General features: G+C 42.0%; 1 protein-coding gene across 1 annotated transcript in view; it reads left to right on the top strand.

Annotated features, from left to right (window-relative positions):
* Positions 1 to 1,495: 1,495 nt before the first annotated feature.
* LOC117505814 (complement C1q subcomponent subunit A-like) overlaps positions 1,496 to 16,778 on the top strand; it is a 33,861-nt gene continuing 18,578 nt past the window's right edge. The window contains exons 1-3 of the mRNA XM_034165354.1: positions 1,496 to 1,590; positions 6,685 to 6,860; positions 9,077 to 9,253. Coding sequence (XP_034021245.1) covers positions 6,698 to 6,860; positions 9,077 to 9,253 — 340 coding nt within the window. The 5' untranslated portion in view covers positions 1,496 to 1,590; positions 6,685 to 6,697. The remainder of the gene's footprint in view (positions 1,591 to 6,684; positions 6,861 to 9,076; positions 9,254 to 16,778) is intronic.

Here is a 16,778-nt window from a genome sequence, read left to right as displayed (position 1 = left end):
TTCTCTAATAGTCAAAATTTTGTTAGCAAAGAAAGTCATGAAGTCATTACTAGTTAAAGATAATGGAATACTCAGCTCAATAGAGCTCTGACTCTTTGTCAGCCTGGCTACAGTGCTGAAAAGAAACCTGGGGTTGTTCTTATTTTCTTCAATTAGTGATGAGTAAAAAGATGTCCTAGCTTTACGGAGGGCTTTTTTATAGAGCAACAAACTCTTTTTCCAGGCTAAGTGAAGATCTTCTAAATTAGTGAGACGCCATTTCCTCTCCAACTTACGGGTTATCTGCTTTAAGCTGCGAGTTTGTGAGTTATACCACGGAGTCAGACACATCTGATTTAAAGCTCTCTTTTTCAGAGGAGCTACAGCATCCAAAGTTGTCTTCAATGAGGATGTAAAACTATTGACGAGATACTCTAACTCCCTTACAGAGTTTAGGTAGCTACTCTGCTCTGTGTTGGTATATGACATTAGAGAACATAAAGAAGGAATCATATCCTTAAACCTAGTTACAGCATTCTGACAGTTAGTGTGACTCGGGGGTGTTGACTCATTTAAACTAACATATTCATCCTGCTGTAACCAGGTTTCTGTTAGGCAGAATAAATCAATACGTTGATCAATTATTATATCATTTACCAACAGGGACTTAGAAGTATGTATATATATATATATATATACATACAACAAAACTTGTCGTCTGCATTTAACCATCCTCATTACATTACAACTCCAGATGTAGAGACGCTGTCATGGTCAGGGGCAGAGAAAGGAGCAGACCCTAAATAAGCATGTTTTTGGTGTGGGAGGAAACCGGAGTATCCAGAGGAAACCCACACAGACACGGGGAGAACATGCAAACTCCACACAGAAAGGCTGGGAATTGATCCCACGACCTTGTTGTTGTGAGGCACCAGTGCTAACCACTAAGTCCCTGTGCTGCCCGGAATGGTGGCACGGTGGAACAAGACTCCATGCTTGTTGATGATGTGAACCAGGGGACTCATCTAAATGTTGAAAAGAATCAAGAATTGATTCTTGTGGGACTCCACAGGTGACGGGGGGGTGGGGGGCGTAAGCATCTCCCAAGGCCACAAACTCAGCTCTGTCTGTGAGATCGGACCTGAGCCATTTCAGAACCCTGCCAGAAAAACCAACTATGTGCTGGAGATGGTGGAGGAGAATATTGTGGTCAACTGTATCCAAAGCGGCTGTGCGGTCCAGGAGGATAAGGACTGCCAGAGAGTCCTGGTCAGCAGCCGCCACAAGGTCTTATGTTCACACATATGTTTATTTGACTTGTTTTGTGTTCTTTTCAAATTACTTTATTAAGTACTAATTTAAAGTTTGAACGAGGTTATTCTCAGGATTTTTTATTTGGGTTTCACTGTCACAACAGATTTGATGTTTTATCACCGACATGTTTTATTTTTGTTCGTTCTTTGAGAAAATATCACTTTTCTGCACATTTTCGCAGCATCACCACTTTCGTTTCCTCGTTGTTTTTTGCCTTTTGAGAGTGTGAAGTCTGACGGACTGAAATCTGCTCACTGAAAGAGGAAACATTTATCCTCACAGCTCAAACTCAAACTGGTGAGTAAAAAAAAAAAAATTACACAAATACATTTGATTTGCTGAAGTATTACTGATCAATAACAAATTGATAGTCTGTAAATAGCACCGGTTTTCCGGGACAAGAGGAAATGTGGAACTAAAATTGTGATTGACAACAATTTGAGTGACGTTATTGTCATAAAGCCACTGGTGTCTTCAAAAATATTGCTAATTAAAATTAACTTTATTAATAAAACTGTTTTTATGGAAGAAGAGAATTTACAGAACTTTCATTCAAAAGTTCATATTTTTTTTTAAATAACTAAATATCTTCAACATTCTGAGAATTTCCCGTGTCGTCGAGAAAACGTGGAAATGACGTTTAGGTCTGAATGTGTGACTGTTGATGGTTCGAAAAGAAACAAACACTAAGAATTACAAAACAAAAAAAGTCTGAATCCATTTTAACTCTTACAGTGTTATTTTAACACTGTGTTAACACTTGTACAGTTTTGGAGTTGGGTTTCAGAGTTGATTGTGCTGGTGTGTTTTCAGGTGTAATTTAACTCTCTGAAGGTTAATTTTTTTGCTCTGTTCTGACATATGCAATGATTTTTGGATGGTCACTGGTCAAATCAGAAGGTTGTGGGTTCAAGCCCGAGGCCTTTTTCTACAGTATTCCCATAAATCATGTCCAAACAGCTTTAAATTAGAGCAGTACTCTTAAAGTACTCTCTATGGTGTTGAAAATACATGTTAGCAGTAAGGCTACTGAAGAGCTAATATTTTAAACACCATTAAAAATGGAGGTTTTAACGCTCTGCTGGGTTGCACCAACATGGTTTAAACTTTAATCTACATTTAATCTTAGTTTACTTTTTAGTCGTGTTGCACCAAACTTAAACTTAGTTTAAATTTAGTTTCCACTAATCTCTGGTTAAATCTAATCCATGGCTAATCTCAGATTTAATACCCCACTTAAACTTAGATTAATTGTGAGTCTGTTGCACCAGTGATTTTAACCCAAGGATAAACCTGGATTGCCTGTTTAATATAAACCACCCCTGGAGGATGTTTAAATTAGTTATTCGGACAACATGGCTGCTGTTATTCGTCTGCTTGAGTTACAAGATAGAGTTCCACGCAGAAATATTCGAGATAGGCTAAACCCTGTTGAATTCTACAGCAACAGTGAGTTTCTCCAGCGGTACAGATTCACAAAAGAGTCTGTATTGTACCTCAATGAAAAAGTCGGACCAGCTATCAAGCACAGAAGCCGCATCGGATTTTGCCTTGCCTTTTAAATTCTTCCAGCAGCCTTTCAGCTGAGCCTTGTCCCTGGCCTCCTTTATTCCCGTTGCCCCATTGAATCTCTCCGTTAATGATGCCCACGCCTGCTCCTTCTTTTCTGTCGTTAAATTATCAGTTTTTTTGTCCTCTATAATTTTCCCAAATTCCTCCATTAGCCTTGCCAGTAAATTTTTCTCAAAAGAAGAAAAATTGGATGCCCTTTGACGAGGTGCCATCTTCACTGATGCCATCTTCACTGCCCGAGTGATACAATGTAAAGGCCGGCACGCGACAGTGTTTACAATATATCAAACAGGCCATTCCAAAGCACTGAACGCAACGGCCCATTATATTATTATACGTATAATTCAATGTGTCATCGTTTGTTTGTTTACAGTCAATGTTAGTTGTATGTTTTCTCTATTTATGCATACATTTGACCAAACCCATTAATGGCGGCTGTTGAACGTATTTAAGTTTATTTTAATCCTTGATTACACCAGTTTAGGTAATCCAGGTTTAAATTTAAGACGTGCAACACATCTCAGATTAATTTAAACCCAGTTTAACCATGGATTTACTAAATTCAGTTTAGGCCTAAACTAGGTTTAATTTAAGCTATGTTGGTGCAACCCAGCCTGAGAGTTGAATTAACACTGAGGTTTTGTGTATAGTTCCTGATAGGCAGCACTGTGAAAATCTCGGTGGTTCATCTTGGGTCAGACTTAGTGCATTTGGTCCAGAGATTCAGTGTTGGCACTGGTGGAAGTGTGCACAGATGTTCTCAGAAGACACGGTCTTCTTGTCTCTCCTCCAGGGCCACCAGACCGTTTATCAAACGTTCATTGAGAGTCTTTGAACATTTTCCTTTATATGCTGGTTTTATGGTCTATCTGCAAAACACAAGAAGTGTCTGAATGGCATCAACAGGGTGCGCTCCAAAATGACTGGTGTCCGACTTATGGACCTCTGCTCTCACTGGAAAACACGGGTGGTCCAGAAAGCACACAAATCATGATCACATCCTGATTGTGTACTTGTCCAGGCCATCACTTTGGTGGTGTTATGTGCCGATTCAGAAAACAAACCGTTATGCAGATTGTTTTATTCTTTCGGCCATCAGGTTGCTAAATGGCCCAGTGCAGAGATGAATGGTGATGATTCTGCATGTTGCTCTGCTGCACCGTCACTGGATGTGATCATTGTTGTGATGATGTTTGATTGTGGATATTAAATGGTTGTTATTTATTCCTTATCTTTTTATTGTATTTATTCTATAATTATCTGATGGGCTGACTGTATAAATTAATTGCCCTTTTGATATTAATAAAGTAATCTGAATCTGAACATTAGCAAGTACTACTTTAATTAATTAACTCCTGATAATACAGTTTGTTCATGAAGTCTCACGAAAAACACAAAGTCATATCTGATAATATTCCCAAGAATTTTGTCTCCACAGCACTGATTTGTCTGAGTCGACCTTCATACGTAGTTGCCTTTCCAGCTACACCTGCCTGCCTGTCTGTCTGCCTGCTTGTCTTGCTATTTATCTGCCTGTTTGTCTTTTTGCCAACCTGTGTTTGTTTGTCACAGGGTCTGTTTGCCTGTTTTTCCTCCTGTCTGTTTGTCTGTCTTTCTACCTGCCAGGGTTTGTCACAGGGTCTGTTTGCGTGTTTTTCTGCTTGTTTGTTTGTCTTTCTACCTGCCAGTGTTGTTTGTCAAACGGTCTTTTTGCCTGTTTTCCTGCCTGTCTGTTTGTCTGTCTTTCTGCCTGCCTGTGTTTGTTTGTCAGAGGGTCTGTTGCCTGTTTTTCTGCGTGTTTGTTTGTTTGTCTTCCTGCCTGTCTGTTTGTTTGTTGTCTGCCTTTCTGCCTGTTTGTTTTTCTGCCTGTCTGTATTTGTTTGTCAGAGGGTCTGTTTGCCTGTTTTCCCGCCTGTCTGTTTGTCTGTCTTTCTGCCTGCCTGTGTTTGTCACAGGGTCTGTTTGCCTGTTTTTCCTCCTGTTTGTTTGTCTGTCTTTCTACCTGCCAGGGTTTGTCACAGGGTCTGTTTGCGTGTTTTTCTGCTTGTTTGTTTGTCTTTCTACCTGCCAGTGTTGTTTGTCAAACGGTCTTTTTGCCTGTTTTCCTGCCTGTCTGTTTGTCTGTCTTTCTGCCTGCCTGTGTTTGGTTGTCAGAGGGTCTGTTTGCCTGTTTTTCCTGTCTGTTTGTATGTCTACCTGTCTGTGTGTCTTCCTGCCTGCCTGTGTCTGTTTGCCTGTCTTTCTGGCTGGCTGTTTGTCTTCCTGTCAGTTGCCTGTGTATTTGTCTATCTGTGTGTCTTCTTGCCTCCGTGTATCTGTCTGCCTGCCTTTCTGCCTGTCTGTCTGAACACATATCTTTCTGTTTATCTGCCTGTCTTTTTGTCTTCCTGTCTGTTTGCCTGTTTGTCTTGCCACCTGCCTGCTTATATCTGTTTGCCTGCGGTAGCTTAGTGGTTAGCACTGTTGCCTCACAGCAAGAAGGTCATGGGTTCAGTTCCCACCTGTGGCCTTTCTGTGTGGAGTGTGCATGTTCTCCCCGTGTTTGCGTGGGTTTCCTCCGAGTGCTCCGGCTTCCTCCCACATTTAAAGACACGTAGATTAGGTAGACTGGAAACTTGTTTGATCTCAACGGGACTAACCTGGTTAAATAAATGGTCTTCCTGCCTGCCTGTCTGTTTGTCATCCTGACTGTTTGCAGCTATTTGTGTCCCTGTGTCTGTCTGTCATTCTGCCTGTCTGTCTGTCTGTCTGTATCTATGTGTCTGCCTGTCTGTCTCTATGTCTGTCTTCTGGAAATTCTGGAAAAGGTGGTTTCACAGCAACTCGTGGACCACCTTACTGAGAATAATCATTTTGAGCCACTGCAGTCTGCTTTTAGAAAATATAATTGCACAGAGACGGCTCTGATTAAAGGGGTGAATGATCTGCTTACAATGGATTCGGACACCACTACGGTTCTGTTGCTGTTAGATCTCAGTGCTGCATTTGATACAGTGGATCATCATATTCTACTTGATAAACTGGAAAATCATTTTGGGATTACTGGGAGTGCCCTTCCATGGTTGACGTCATACTTGACCAGTCGTTCTCACTGTGTTTTGTACAATAACACTACCTCTAACTTTAGTGTCATGAAATTTGGGGTTCCACAGGGATCTGTCTTAGGCCGCCTGCTTTTCTCCCTTTATATAGCACCCCATGGCACATATTGCGGTGTTTTGGGATTACTCTGCTATTTCTCTGCTATGCTGATGATACTCAGTTATACATGCCGATAACTGCTGGTAATCTCATCCACATAAAATCCTTTGAGGATCGCCTTGCATCAGTGAAAAGCTGGATGTCTAGAAACTTCTACTTTCAAACTCTGATAAGACTGAAATGATGGTTCTTGGTCCAGTGAGACATCGGCATCAATTTGACCAGCTAACGCTTAGCCTAGGCTCATGTGTCATACATCACATTGACAATGTGAGGAACCTTGGGGTAATTTTTGATCCTAGTTGTCCTTTGACCTACAGACTACAAATTGAAATAAACTGAAGTGAATTTCTACCTCAACAGTGAACAAGTGAAATTTGGTTCTGATCCAAATCAGGATCTGAGTCACTTCCTGGATCATTAAATTGATCTCAAATCACTTTCCTTAAAATACAGAGAAAGACCAGATTAATTTGAGCTTTGTGGATTTTTAGAAATTATTGATTGTACAAACCCTGAGGAGTGTTTGCGTGTCAATTCTGCTTTGTCGTCATCACCTAGACGCCAACAGGGATCCTCTTACGGTTTGACAGACCAACTGCTGTTTTTCTTCTTCAGTGGTTTTTGAAACATGGGAGTTCATTACTGGCTGGAAATTCTGGTGGGCGTGGCCTTTTTGTTATGGCGCGGCCAATGTGACGTGAGCTGCAAAGGAACAGATGGACAATCGGGTGTGGCGGGAGCTAAGGGCCGAGACGGATGGGCTGGCCTGAAGGGAGAGAAAGGAGAGCCAGGTAAAAAAAAAAAAAAAAAAAAATCATTCCTGTTCTTTTAAAAAAAGTATTTTATTTATTTACTTTTTATTCACTTTTATCGTAATGATAGAAAGCAGGAAAAACATGTTCTTTTCTAATTAAAAAAATCAATGTTCAGAATATTTGATCTGTTAAAAATAGATTAAATCACTTTGTATTCTTAATTTATATCCAAAGGACTGTATGCTAAACAGCGAAGAGAAGAAACTCACGGACTTATGTTTAGTACAGGCTAGACGTTTGATCTCTCTTTGCTGGAAAGACATTAGGAGACCTTCTGTTGGTCGTTTGCTGAAAGAACTATCGTCATGCCTTGTTCTCGAAAAGTTAACATATACGAGGTCTGTCAGAAAAGTATCCTACCTTTTTATTTTTTAAAAAAACTATATGGATTTGAATGACGTGCGATTACACCAATCATGCTTGAACCCTCGTGCGCATGCGTGAGTTTTTTCACGCGTGTCGGTGACGTCATTTCCCTGTGGGCAGGCCTTGAGTGAGATGTGGTCCCACCCTCTCGGCTGAATTCCTTTGGTTCACACGCTGCTCGAGACGGCGCGCGTTGCTTTATCAACATTTTTTCTGGACCTGTGAGGAATATCCGAGTGGACACTATTCGAGAAACTTAGCTGGTTTTTGGTGAAAAGTTTAACGGCCGATGAGAGATTATGGGGTGTTTCTGTCCCTGTAAGGACTTCCCATGGAGCGGGACGTCGCGCAGCGCTTCCAGGGGCCATCGTCGGCCTGTTTCGACCTGAAAACATCCTAATTTAAGGCTTAATTCACCCAGGACATCGTGAGAGAACAGAGAAGATTCAGAAGAGGCCGGCATGAGGACTTTATACGGACATTCCACTGTTTAAGGACATTTTTTAATGAAAGACGTGTGCGCAAATTCGCCGAGTCGTTTCCGTGACGACTCGGTAAATCTGTGTGCGCCACGACAGGAAAAACACCTCCGTGTTGAAAACCATTTGTAAAATTCAGGCGGCTTTTAATGGCTTTCAACAAGTGAGTAACTGAGAAATTGTTTAACAGCTTGGGCATGTTCCATCTTGCCCGTTAAGATTTCCAACGGAGGTGTTTTTCCTGTCGCGACCCCCCGCGGTCGGGTCCAGCCCGACATGCGACTCTGCCCGCACGTTCTTTCATTACAAAATGTCCGTTAACAATGGAATGTCCGAATAAACTCCTCATGCCGACTTCTTCTGAAAGTTCTCTGTTCTCTGACGACTTACTGGGTCAACAGAGCCTGAAATGTGGAAGTTTTCAACTTGAAACGGCGAGACGCTGCCGCCTCGAAGTGCAGATCGCCGTCAGGCGCCGTGGGCCATCCTTAAAGCGACACTACCAGACCAAAATCTCTCATCAGCCGTTAAAATTTTTACCGAAAATCAGCTGAATTTATCGAATGGTGTCCACTCAGTTGTGCCTTACAGTTTTTGAAAAAATTTTGATCAAAGCAGCAGTCTCTGAGCCATTCCTAAACAATGAAAAAATCGACGACAGGGTGGGCGACTCCTCACTCAAAGACTGCCCACAGGCGAATGACGTAACCGACAGGCGTGAAAAAACTCTCGCATGCCCACAAGGGTTCAAGCATGTCTGATGTAATCACACGTGATTCAAATCCATATGGTTTTTGAAAAAAATAATAAGGTCGGATACTTTTCTAACAGACCTCGTACACTAAAAAAGAAATCAGCCAAATTTAAAGAGATCTGGAATCCCTTTCTTGCATTTTTAGAGAACTGTGAAGTTGAAGAAACTCTGGAAACTTAAAGGTGACATGTCCCTAACTGTTGATACCTTAACTGTGACATTAAGCTGTGCATGATGATGATGACGTTACCCACTTATTTATTTATTTTCTCTTTCATTTTATTTTTTTTTTTTTTAAGTCACCTTTGGGGTGGGGGGAGTGGAATATTTTATAGTTTTATAGTTTGGTTGTTATATGCCTTGTTCAGTGTATTAAAATACTGTTTTTGTTGTTATTGTAAGCTGTTAAAACTCAATAAACATGTTTCTAAAAAAAAATAGATTAAATGAAAATTAAAATGTGATACTAGTTGGAAAAATTTCCAGATATGAAAAATGATGGAAAATAAATGAAAGGATTAATGCTGTGAAAGTGATGTTTGTTTAGAAATGTGAGAATCTTTTTGTGTCCTTTTTTTTTTTGTCCTTGTTAGCCGTGACGAGCGATGGTCCTGTCGATCCTGCTGTTCTGCTCAGGCTGAAGGGGGTGCCGGGGAGTCGGGGCTTGCAGGGGGTGATGGGCCCCAAAGGTTATGCCGGAGAGCTGGGAGCAGCAGGTTTACCTGGGTTACCAGGTAAACCTGGACCCAGTGGAATGAGTGTCAGCCAAGGTAATGACATCACAAAGGCCTTCAGACATAAAACAGAAACACACAGACCATCGTCTCAGCAGCCAACCAGCAGAGGAGGGCTGAGGTCATGTGTTCACTGAGCGGGATTGAAACAAGAACTTAGCGATTTCAATTTTCACCCTTTTATCTCGTTTTCCCGTGTTTTATTTAAAATTAATTCTTTGTGATTCAGTGCTGTTAGCAAGTCTGTCACCCTCATGTCCCAAGGTTCTTGAAAAGGAGCAATATCTCCACCTGGTGGACAATCACACACACTCATCTTCAACCGCTTGGCCCAGTTAAGGGCGGCGGGGGGCAGGAGCCTATCCCAGCAGTCAGAGTGCGCGAGGCGGGGTACACCCTGTACAGGACGGCAGTCTGTTGCAGGCCCACATATAGACAAACAAACACATTCACAACCGCGCACACATACAGACAATTTAAAGTTTCCAATCCATCTAACCTGCATGTCTTTGGATGTGGGAGGAAGCCGGAGCACTCGGATGGAACCCTCACAAACATGGGTAGAACACACAAATTCCACACAGAAAGACCATAGGTGGGAATCAAACCCATGACCTTGTTGCTGTGCTAACAGTGCTAACCACTATTCCACCATGCTGCCCCATCCGGTGGGCATTTACCATTAATCGGGTGCAATAAAATTTTGTCAGGATCTCTCATAATATATGATTCTGTGTGACGTTCGATTCATTCTGTCCAAAACGAACCTTTATTTTTGACTAAATCACAAATTTTCCACCATATTTATTCCATATTGTCCGCAAAGTGTTTATTAATTCAGTTCATGTGGCCTTTTGCCCCTGACCACTGCTCTTAGAACAGCACCGCAGGCCCTTTATTCTCTTTTTCTGAGTGGTTGGTGAAGGACTCTCCCCCTACAACCATCCAGGCCTGGTTCAGGTAGGAGGACTAGGTTCCATAATCCAAGCAAGATGACTCTTTCCATTTTTCCAAGGGTCTTGCTTTAATTGTCATTTGTCTTTCGACTCACTTGGAAATGGCGTATAGGTTCCCTGAGGAGTCCTGCTCTGAGAATATCGTGTACCGGAACCTCTGCAAGGAGTGATCCGGTCTCTATATGACAAAGTTCAAGCTGTGTCTATATTCTCAGTATCATCAGTATCACATCAGACTTGTTCATGATGGGTGTTGGACTCCGCCAGGCAAGCCCTTTGTCACCCATTCTGTTTGTGATGTTTATGGACAGGATTTCAAGTCACAGTTAGGAACTGCAGGGTGTCCAGATTGGTGACCTCAGAGTGGCATCTCTGGTTTTTTGCAGATGATGTGGTTCTGTGGCTTCATCTGGCAGTGACCTCCAATGTGCACTGAATGTGAAGCACCTGGGATGAGGATCGGAACCTCCAAATGTGACACCATAGTCCTCTGTCAGGAAACGGTGGATTGCCCTCTTGTGATCCCCTCAGGGTAGAGTTACTGCCCCAAGTAGAGGAATTTAAGTATCTCGGGGTCTTATTCACGAGTAGGGCTAAGATGGAGCGTGAGATCAATAGACAGATTGGTACAATCAACTTCAACTCAACTTTTTTCTTGTATAGCGCCAAATCACAACAAACAGTTGCCCCAAGGCGCTCCACATTGCAAGGCAAGGCCATACAATAATTATGAAACACAGTCTACGTCTAAAGCAACATAACCAAGGGATGGTCCAGGGTCACCCGATCCAGCCCTAACTATAAGCCTTAGCGAAAAGGAAAGTTTTAAGCCTAATCTTAAAAGTAGAGAGGGTATCTGTCTCCCTGATCTGAATTGGGAGCTGGTTCCACAGGAGAGGAGCCTGAAAGCTGAAGGCTCTGCCTCCCATTCTACTCTTACAAACCCTAGGAACTACAAGTAAGCCCGCAGTCTGAGAGCGAAGCGCTCTAATGGGGTAATATGGTACTACGAGGTCCCTAAGATAAGATGGGACCTGATTATTCAAAACCTTATAAGTAAGAAGAAGAATTTTAAATTCTATTCTAGCATTAACAGGAAGCCAATGAAGGGAGGCCAACACGGGTGAGATATGCTCTCTCCTGCTAGTCCCCGTCAGTACTCTAGCTGCAGCATTCTGAACCAACTGAAGGCTTTTTAGGGAACTTTTAGGACAACCTGATAATAATGAATTACAATAGTCCAGCCTAGAGGAAATAAATGCATGAATTAGTTTTTCAGCATCACTCTGAGACAAGACCTTTCTGATTTTAGAGATATTGCGTAAATGCAAAAAGGCAGTCCTACATATTTGTTTAATATGCGCTTTGAATGACATATCCTGATCAAAAATAACTCCAAGATTTCTCACAGTATTACTAGAGATCAGGGAAATGCCATCCAGAGTAACGATCTGGTTAGACACCATGCTTCTAAGATTTGTGGGGCCAAGTACAATAACTTCAGTTTTATCTGAGTTTAAAAGCAGGAAATTAGAGGTCATCCATGTCTTTATGTCTGTAAGACAATCCTGCAGTTTAGCTAATTGGTGCGTATCCTCTGGCTTCATGGATAGATAAAGCTGGGTATCATCTGCGTAACAATGAAAATTTAAGCAATACCGTCTAATAATACTGCCCAAGGGAAGCATGTATAAAGTGAATAAAATTGGTCCTAGCACAGAACCTTGTGGAACTCCATAATTAACTTTAGTCTGTGAAGAAGATTCCCCATTTACATGAACAAACTGTAATCTATTAGACAAATATGATTCAAACCACCGCAGCGCAATGCCTTTAATACCTATGACATGCTCTAATCTCTGTAATAAAATTTTATGGTCAACAGTATCAAAAGCAGCACTGAGGTCCAACAGAACAAGCACAGAGATAAGACCACTGTCCGAAGCCATAAGAAGATCATTTGTAACCTTCACTAATGCTGTTTCTGTACTATGATGAATTCTAAAACCTGACTGAAACTCTTCAAATAGACCATTCCTCTGCAGGTGATCAGTTAGCTGTTTTACAACTACCCTCTCAAGAATCTTTGAGAGAAAAGGAAGGTTGGAGATTGGCCTATAATTAGCTAAGATAGCTGGGTCAAGTGATGGCTTTTTAAGTAATGGTTTAATTACTGCCACCTTAAAGGCCTGTGGTACATAACCAACTAACAAAGATAGATTGATCATATTTAAGATTGAAGCATTAAATAATGGTAGGACTTCCTTGAGCAGCCTGGCAGGAATGGGGTCTAATAAGCATGTTGATGGTTTGGATGAAGTAACTAATGAAAATAACTCAGACAGAACAATCGGAGAGAAAGAGTCTAACCAAATACCGGCATCACTGAAAGCAGCCAAAGATAACGATACATCTTTGGGATGGTTATGAGTAATTTTTTCTCTAATAGTCAAAATTTTGTTAGCAAAGAAAGTCATGAAGTCATTACTAGTTAAAGTTAATGGAATACTCAGCTCAATAGAGCTCTGACTCTTTGTCAGCCTGGCTACAGTGCTGAAAAGAAACCTGGGGTTGTTCTTATTTTCTTCAATTAGTGATGAGTAGAAAGATGTCCTAGCTTCACGAAGGGCTTTCTTATAGAGCAACAAACTCTTTTTCCAGGCTAAGTGAAGATCTTCTAAATTAGTGAGACGCCATTTCCTCTCCAACTTACGGGTTATCTGCTTTAAGCTACGAGTTTGTGAGTTATACCACGGAGTCAGACACTTCTGATTTAAAGCTCTCTTTTTCAGAGGAGCTACAGCATCCAAAGTTGTCTTCAATGAGGATGTAAACTATTGACAAGATACTCTAACTCCCTTACAGAGTTTAGGTAGCTACTCTGCTCTGTGTTGGTATATGACATTAGAGAACATAAAGAAGGAATCATATCCTTAAACCTAGTTACAGCGCTTTCTGAAAGACTTCTAGTGTAATGAAACTTATTCCCCACTGCAGGGTAGTCCATCAGGGTAAATGTAAATGTTATTAAAAAATGATCAGACAAAAGGGAGTTTTCAGGGAATATTGTTAAGTCTTCTATTTCCATACCATAAGTCAGAACAAGATCTAAAATATGATTAAAGTGGTGGGTGGACTCATTTACTTTTGAGCAAAGCCGATAGAGTCTAATAATAGATTAAATGCAGTGTTGAGGCTGTCATTCTCAGCATCTGTGTGGATGTTAAAATCGCCCACTATAATTATCTTATCTGAGCTAAGCACTAAGTCAGACAAAAGGTCTGAAAATTCACAGAGAAAGTCACAGTAACGACCAGGTGGACGATAGATAATAACAAATAAAACTGGTTTTTGGGACTTCCAATTTGGATGGACAAGACTAAGAGACAAGCTTTCAAATGAATTAAAGCTCTGTCTAGGTTTTTGATTAATTAATAAGCTGGAATGGAAGATTGCTGCTAATCCTCCGCCCCGGCCCGTGCTACGAGCATTCTGACAGTTAGTGTGACTCGGGGGTGTTGACTCATTTAAACTAACATATTCATCCTGCTGTAACCAAGTTTCTGTTAGGCAGAATAAATCAATACGTTGATCAATTATTATATCATTTACCAACAGGGACTTAGAAGAAAGAGACCTAATGTTTAATAGACCACATTTAACTGTTTTAGTCTGTGGTGCAATTGAAGGTGCTATATTATTTTTTCTTTTTGAATTTTTATGCTTAAATAGATTTTTGCTAGTTATTGGTGGTCTGGGAGCAGGCACCGTCTCTACGGGGATGGGGTAATAGGGGGATGGCAGGGGGAGAGAAGCTGCAGAGAGGTGTATAAGACCACAGCTCTGCCTCCTGGTCCCAACGCTAGACAGTCACAGTTTGGAGGATCCCAAAAAAATTGGCCAGATTTCTAGAAATGAGAGCTGCTCCCTCTAAAGTGGGATGGATGCCGTCTCTCCTAACAAGACCAGGTTTTCCCCAGAAGCTTTGCCAATTATCAATGAAGCCCACCTCATTTTTTGGACACCACTCAGACAGCCAGCAATTCAAGGAGAACATGCGGCTAAACATGTCACTCCCGGTCTGATTGGGGAGGGGCCCAGAGAAAACAACAGAGTCCGACATTGTTTTTGCAAAGTTACACACCGATTCAATGTTAATTTTAGTGACCTCCGATTGACGTAACCGAGTGTCATTACTGCCGACGTGAATTACAATCTTACCAAATTTACGCTTAGCCTTAGCCAGCAATTTCAAATGTCCTTCGATGTCGCCTGCTCTGGCCCCCGGAAGACAATTGACAATGGTTGCTGGTGTCGCTAACTTCACATTTCTCAAAACAGAGTCGCCAATAACCAGAGTTTGATCCTCGGCGAGTGTATCGTCGAGTGGGGAAAAACGGTTAGAGATGTGAACGGGTTGACGGTGTACACGAGGCTTCTGTTTAGGGCTACGCTTCCTCCTCACAGTCACCCAGTCAGCCTGCCTTCCCGACTGCACGGGGTCTGCCAGGGGGGAACTAACGGCGGCTAAGCTACCTTGGTCCGCACCGACTACAGGGGCCTGGCTAGCTGTAGAATTTTCCACGGTGCGGAGCCGAGCCTTCAATTCGCCCAGCCTGGCCTCCAAAGTTACGAATAAGCTGCACTTATTACAAGTACCGTTACTGCTAAAGGAGGCCGAGGAATAACTAAACATTTCACACCCAGAGCAGAAAAGTACGGGAGAGACAGGAGAAGCCGCCATGCTAAAACGGCTAAGAGCTAGTAGCTACGCTAAGCTAGCGGATTCCCAAACAGGGAATCCGACACTAGACAGGCTGTGGAGCAGCACAGGTAACGCACGACAACAGTGCTAAAATAAAATAAAAATCCACTAGACAGGCTGTGGAGCAGCACAGGTATCGCACAACAACAGTGCTAAAAAATAAAATAAAATAAAAATAAAAATCCACTGGACAGGCTGTGGAGCAGCACAGGCAACGCACGACAACAGTGCTAAAACAAAATAAAAATCCACTAGACAGGCTGTGGAGCAGCACAGGTAACGCACGACAACAGTGCTAAAAAATAAAATAAAAATAAAAATCCACTGGACAGGCTGTGGAGCAGCACAGGCAACGCACGACAACAGTGCTAAATCAAAATCCACTGGACAGGCTGTGGAGCAGCACAGGTAACGCACGACAACAGTGCTAAAAAATAAAATAAAAATAAAAATCCACTGGACAGGCTGTGGAGCAGCACAGGTAACGCAAGACAACAGTGCTAAATCAAAATCCACTGGACAGGCTGTGGAGCAGCACAGGTAACGCACGACAACAGTGCTAAAACAAAATAAAAATCCACTAGACAGGCTGTGGAGCAGCACAGGCAACGCACGACAACAGTGCTAAAACAAAATAAAAATCCACTAGACAGGCTGTGGAGCAGCACAGGCAACGCACGACAACAGCGCCAAAAAAATAAAAAATAAAAATCCACTGGACAGGCTGTGGAGCAGCACAGGCAACGCACGACAACAGCGCTAAACAAAAATCCACTGGACAGGCTGTGGAGCAGCACAGGCAACGCACGACAACAGCGCCAAAAAAATAAAAATAAAAATCCACTGGACAGGCTGTGGAGCAGCACAGGTAACACACGACAACAGTGCTAAAAAATAAAATAAAAATCCACTGGACAGGCTGTGGAGCAGCACAGGTAACGCACGACAACAGTGGTAAAAAATAAAATAAAAATCCACTGGACAGGCTGTGGAGCAGCACAGGTAACACACGACAACAGTGGTAAAAAATAAAATAAAAATCCACTAGACAGGCTGTGGAGCAGCACAGGTAACACACGACAACAGTGCTAAAAAAAAAAAATAAAATAAAAATCAAAATCCACTGGACAGGCTGTGGAGCAGCACAGGTAACGCACGACAACAGTGCCAAAAAATAAAATAAAAATCCACTAGACAGGCTGTGGAGCAGCACAGGTAACACACGACAACAGTGCTAAAAAAAAAAAAATAAAATCAAAATCAAAATCCACTGGACAGGCTGTGGAGCAGCGCAGGTAACGCACGACAACAGTGCCAAAAAACAAAACAAAAATCCACTGAACAGGCTGTGGAGCAGCGCAGGTAACACACGACAACAGTGCCAAAAAATAAAATAAAAATCCACTGGACAGGCTGTGGAGCAGCACAGGTAACACACGACAACAGTGGTAAAAAATAAAATAAAAATCCACTGGACAGGCTGTGGAGCAGCACAGGTAACACACGACAACAGTGGTAAAAAATCAAAATCCACTGGACAGGCTGTGGAGCAGCACAGGTAACACACGACAACAGTGCCAAAAAACAAAACAAAAATCCACTGAACAGGCTGTGGAGCAGCGCAGGTAACGCACGACAACAGTGGTAAAAAATAAAATAAAAATCCACTGGACAGGCTGTGGAGCAGCACAGGTAACGCACGACAACAGTGGTAAAAAATAAAATAAAAATCCACTGGACAGGCTGTGGAGCAGCACAGGTAACACACGACAACAGTGCTAAAAAAAAAAAATAAAATAAAAATCAAAATCCACTGGACAGGCTGTGGAGCAGCGCAGGT

This window comes from Thalassophryne amazonica, chromosome 3 (genome assembly GCF_902500255.1).
Source record: "Thalassophryne amazonica chromosome 3, fThaAma1.1, whole genome shotgun sequence".
Classification (NCBI taxonomy): domain Eukaryota; kingdom Metazoa; phylum Chordata; class Actinopteri; order Batrachoidiformes; family Batrachoididae; genus Thalassophryne; species Thalassophryne amazonica.
The sequence above is the reverse complement of the archived record's forward strand: the minus strand, read 5'-3'. Positions and strand labels throughout refer to the sequence as shown.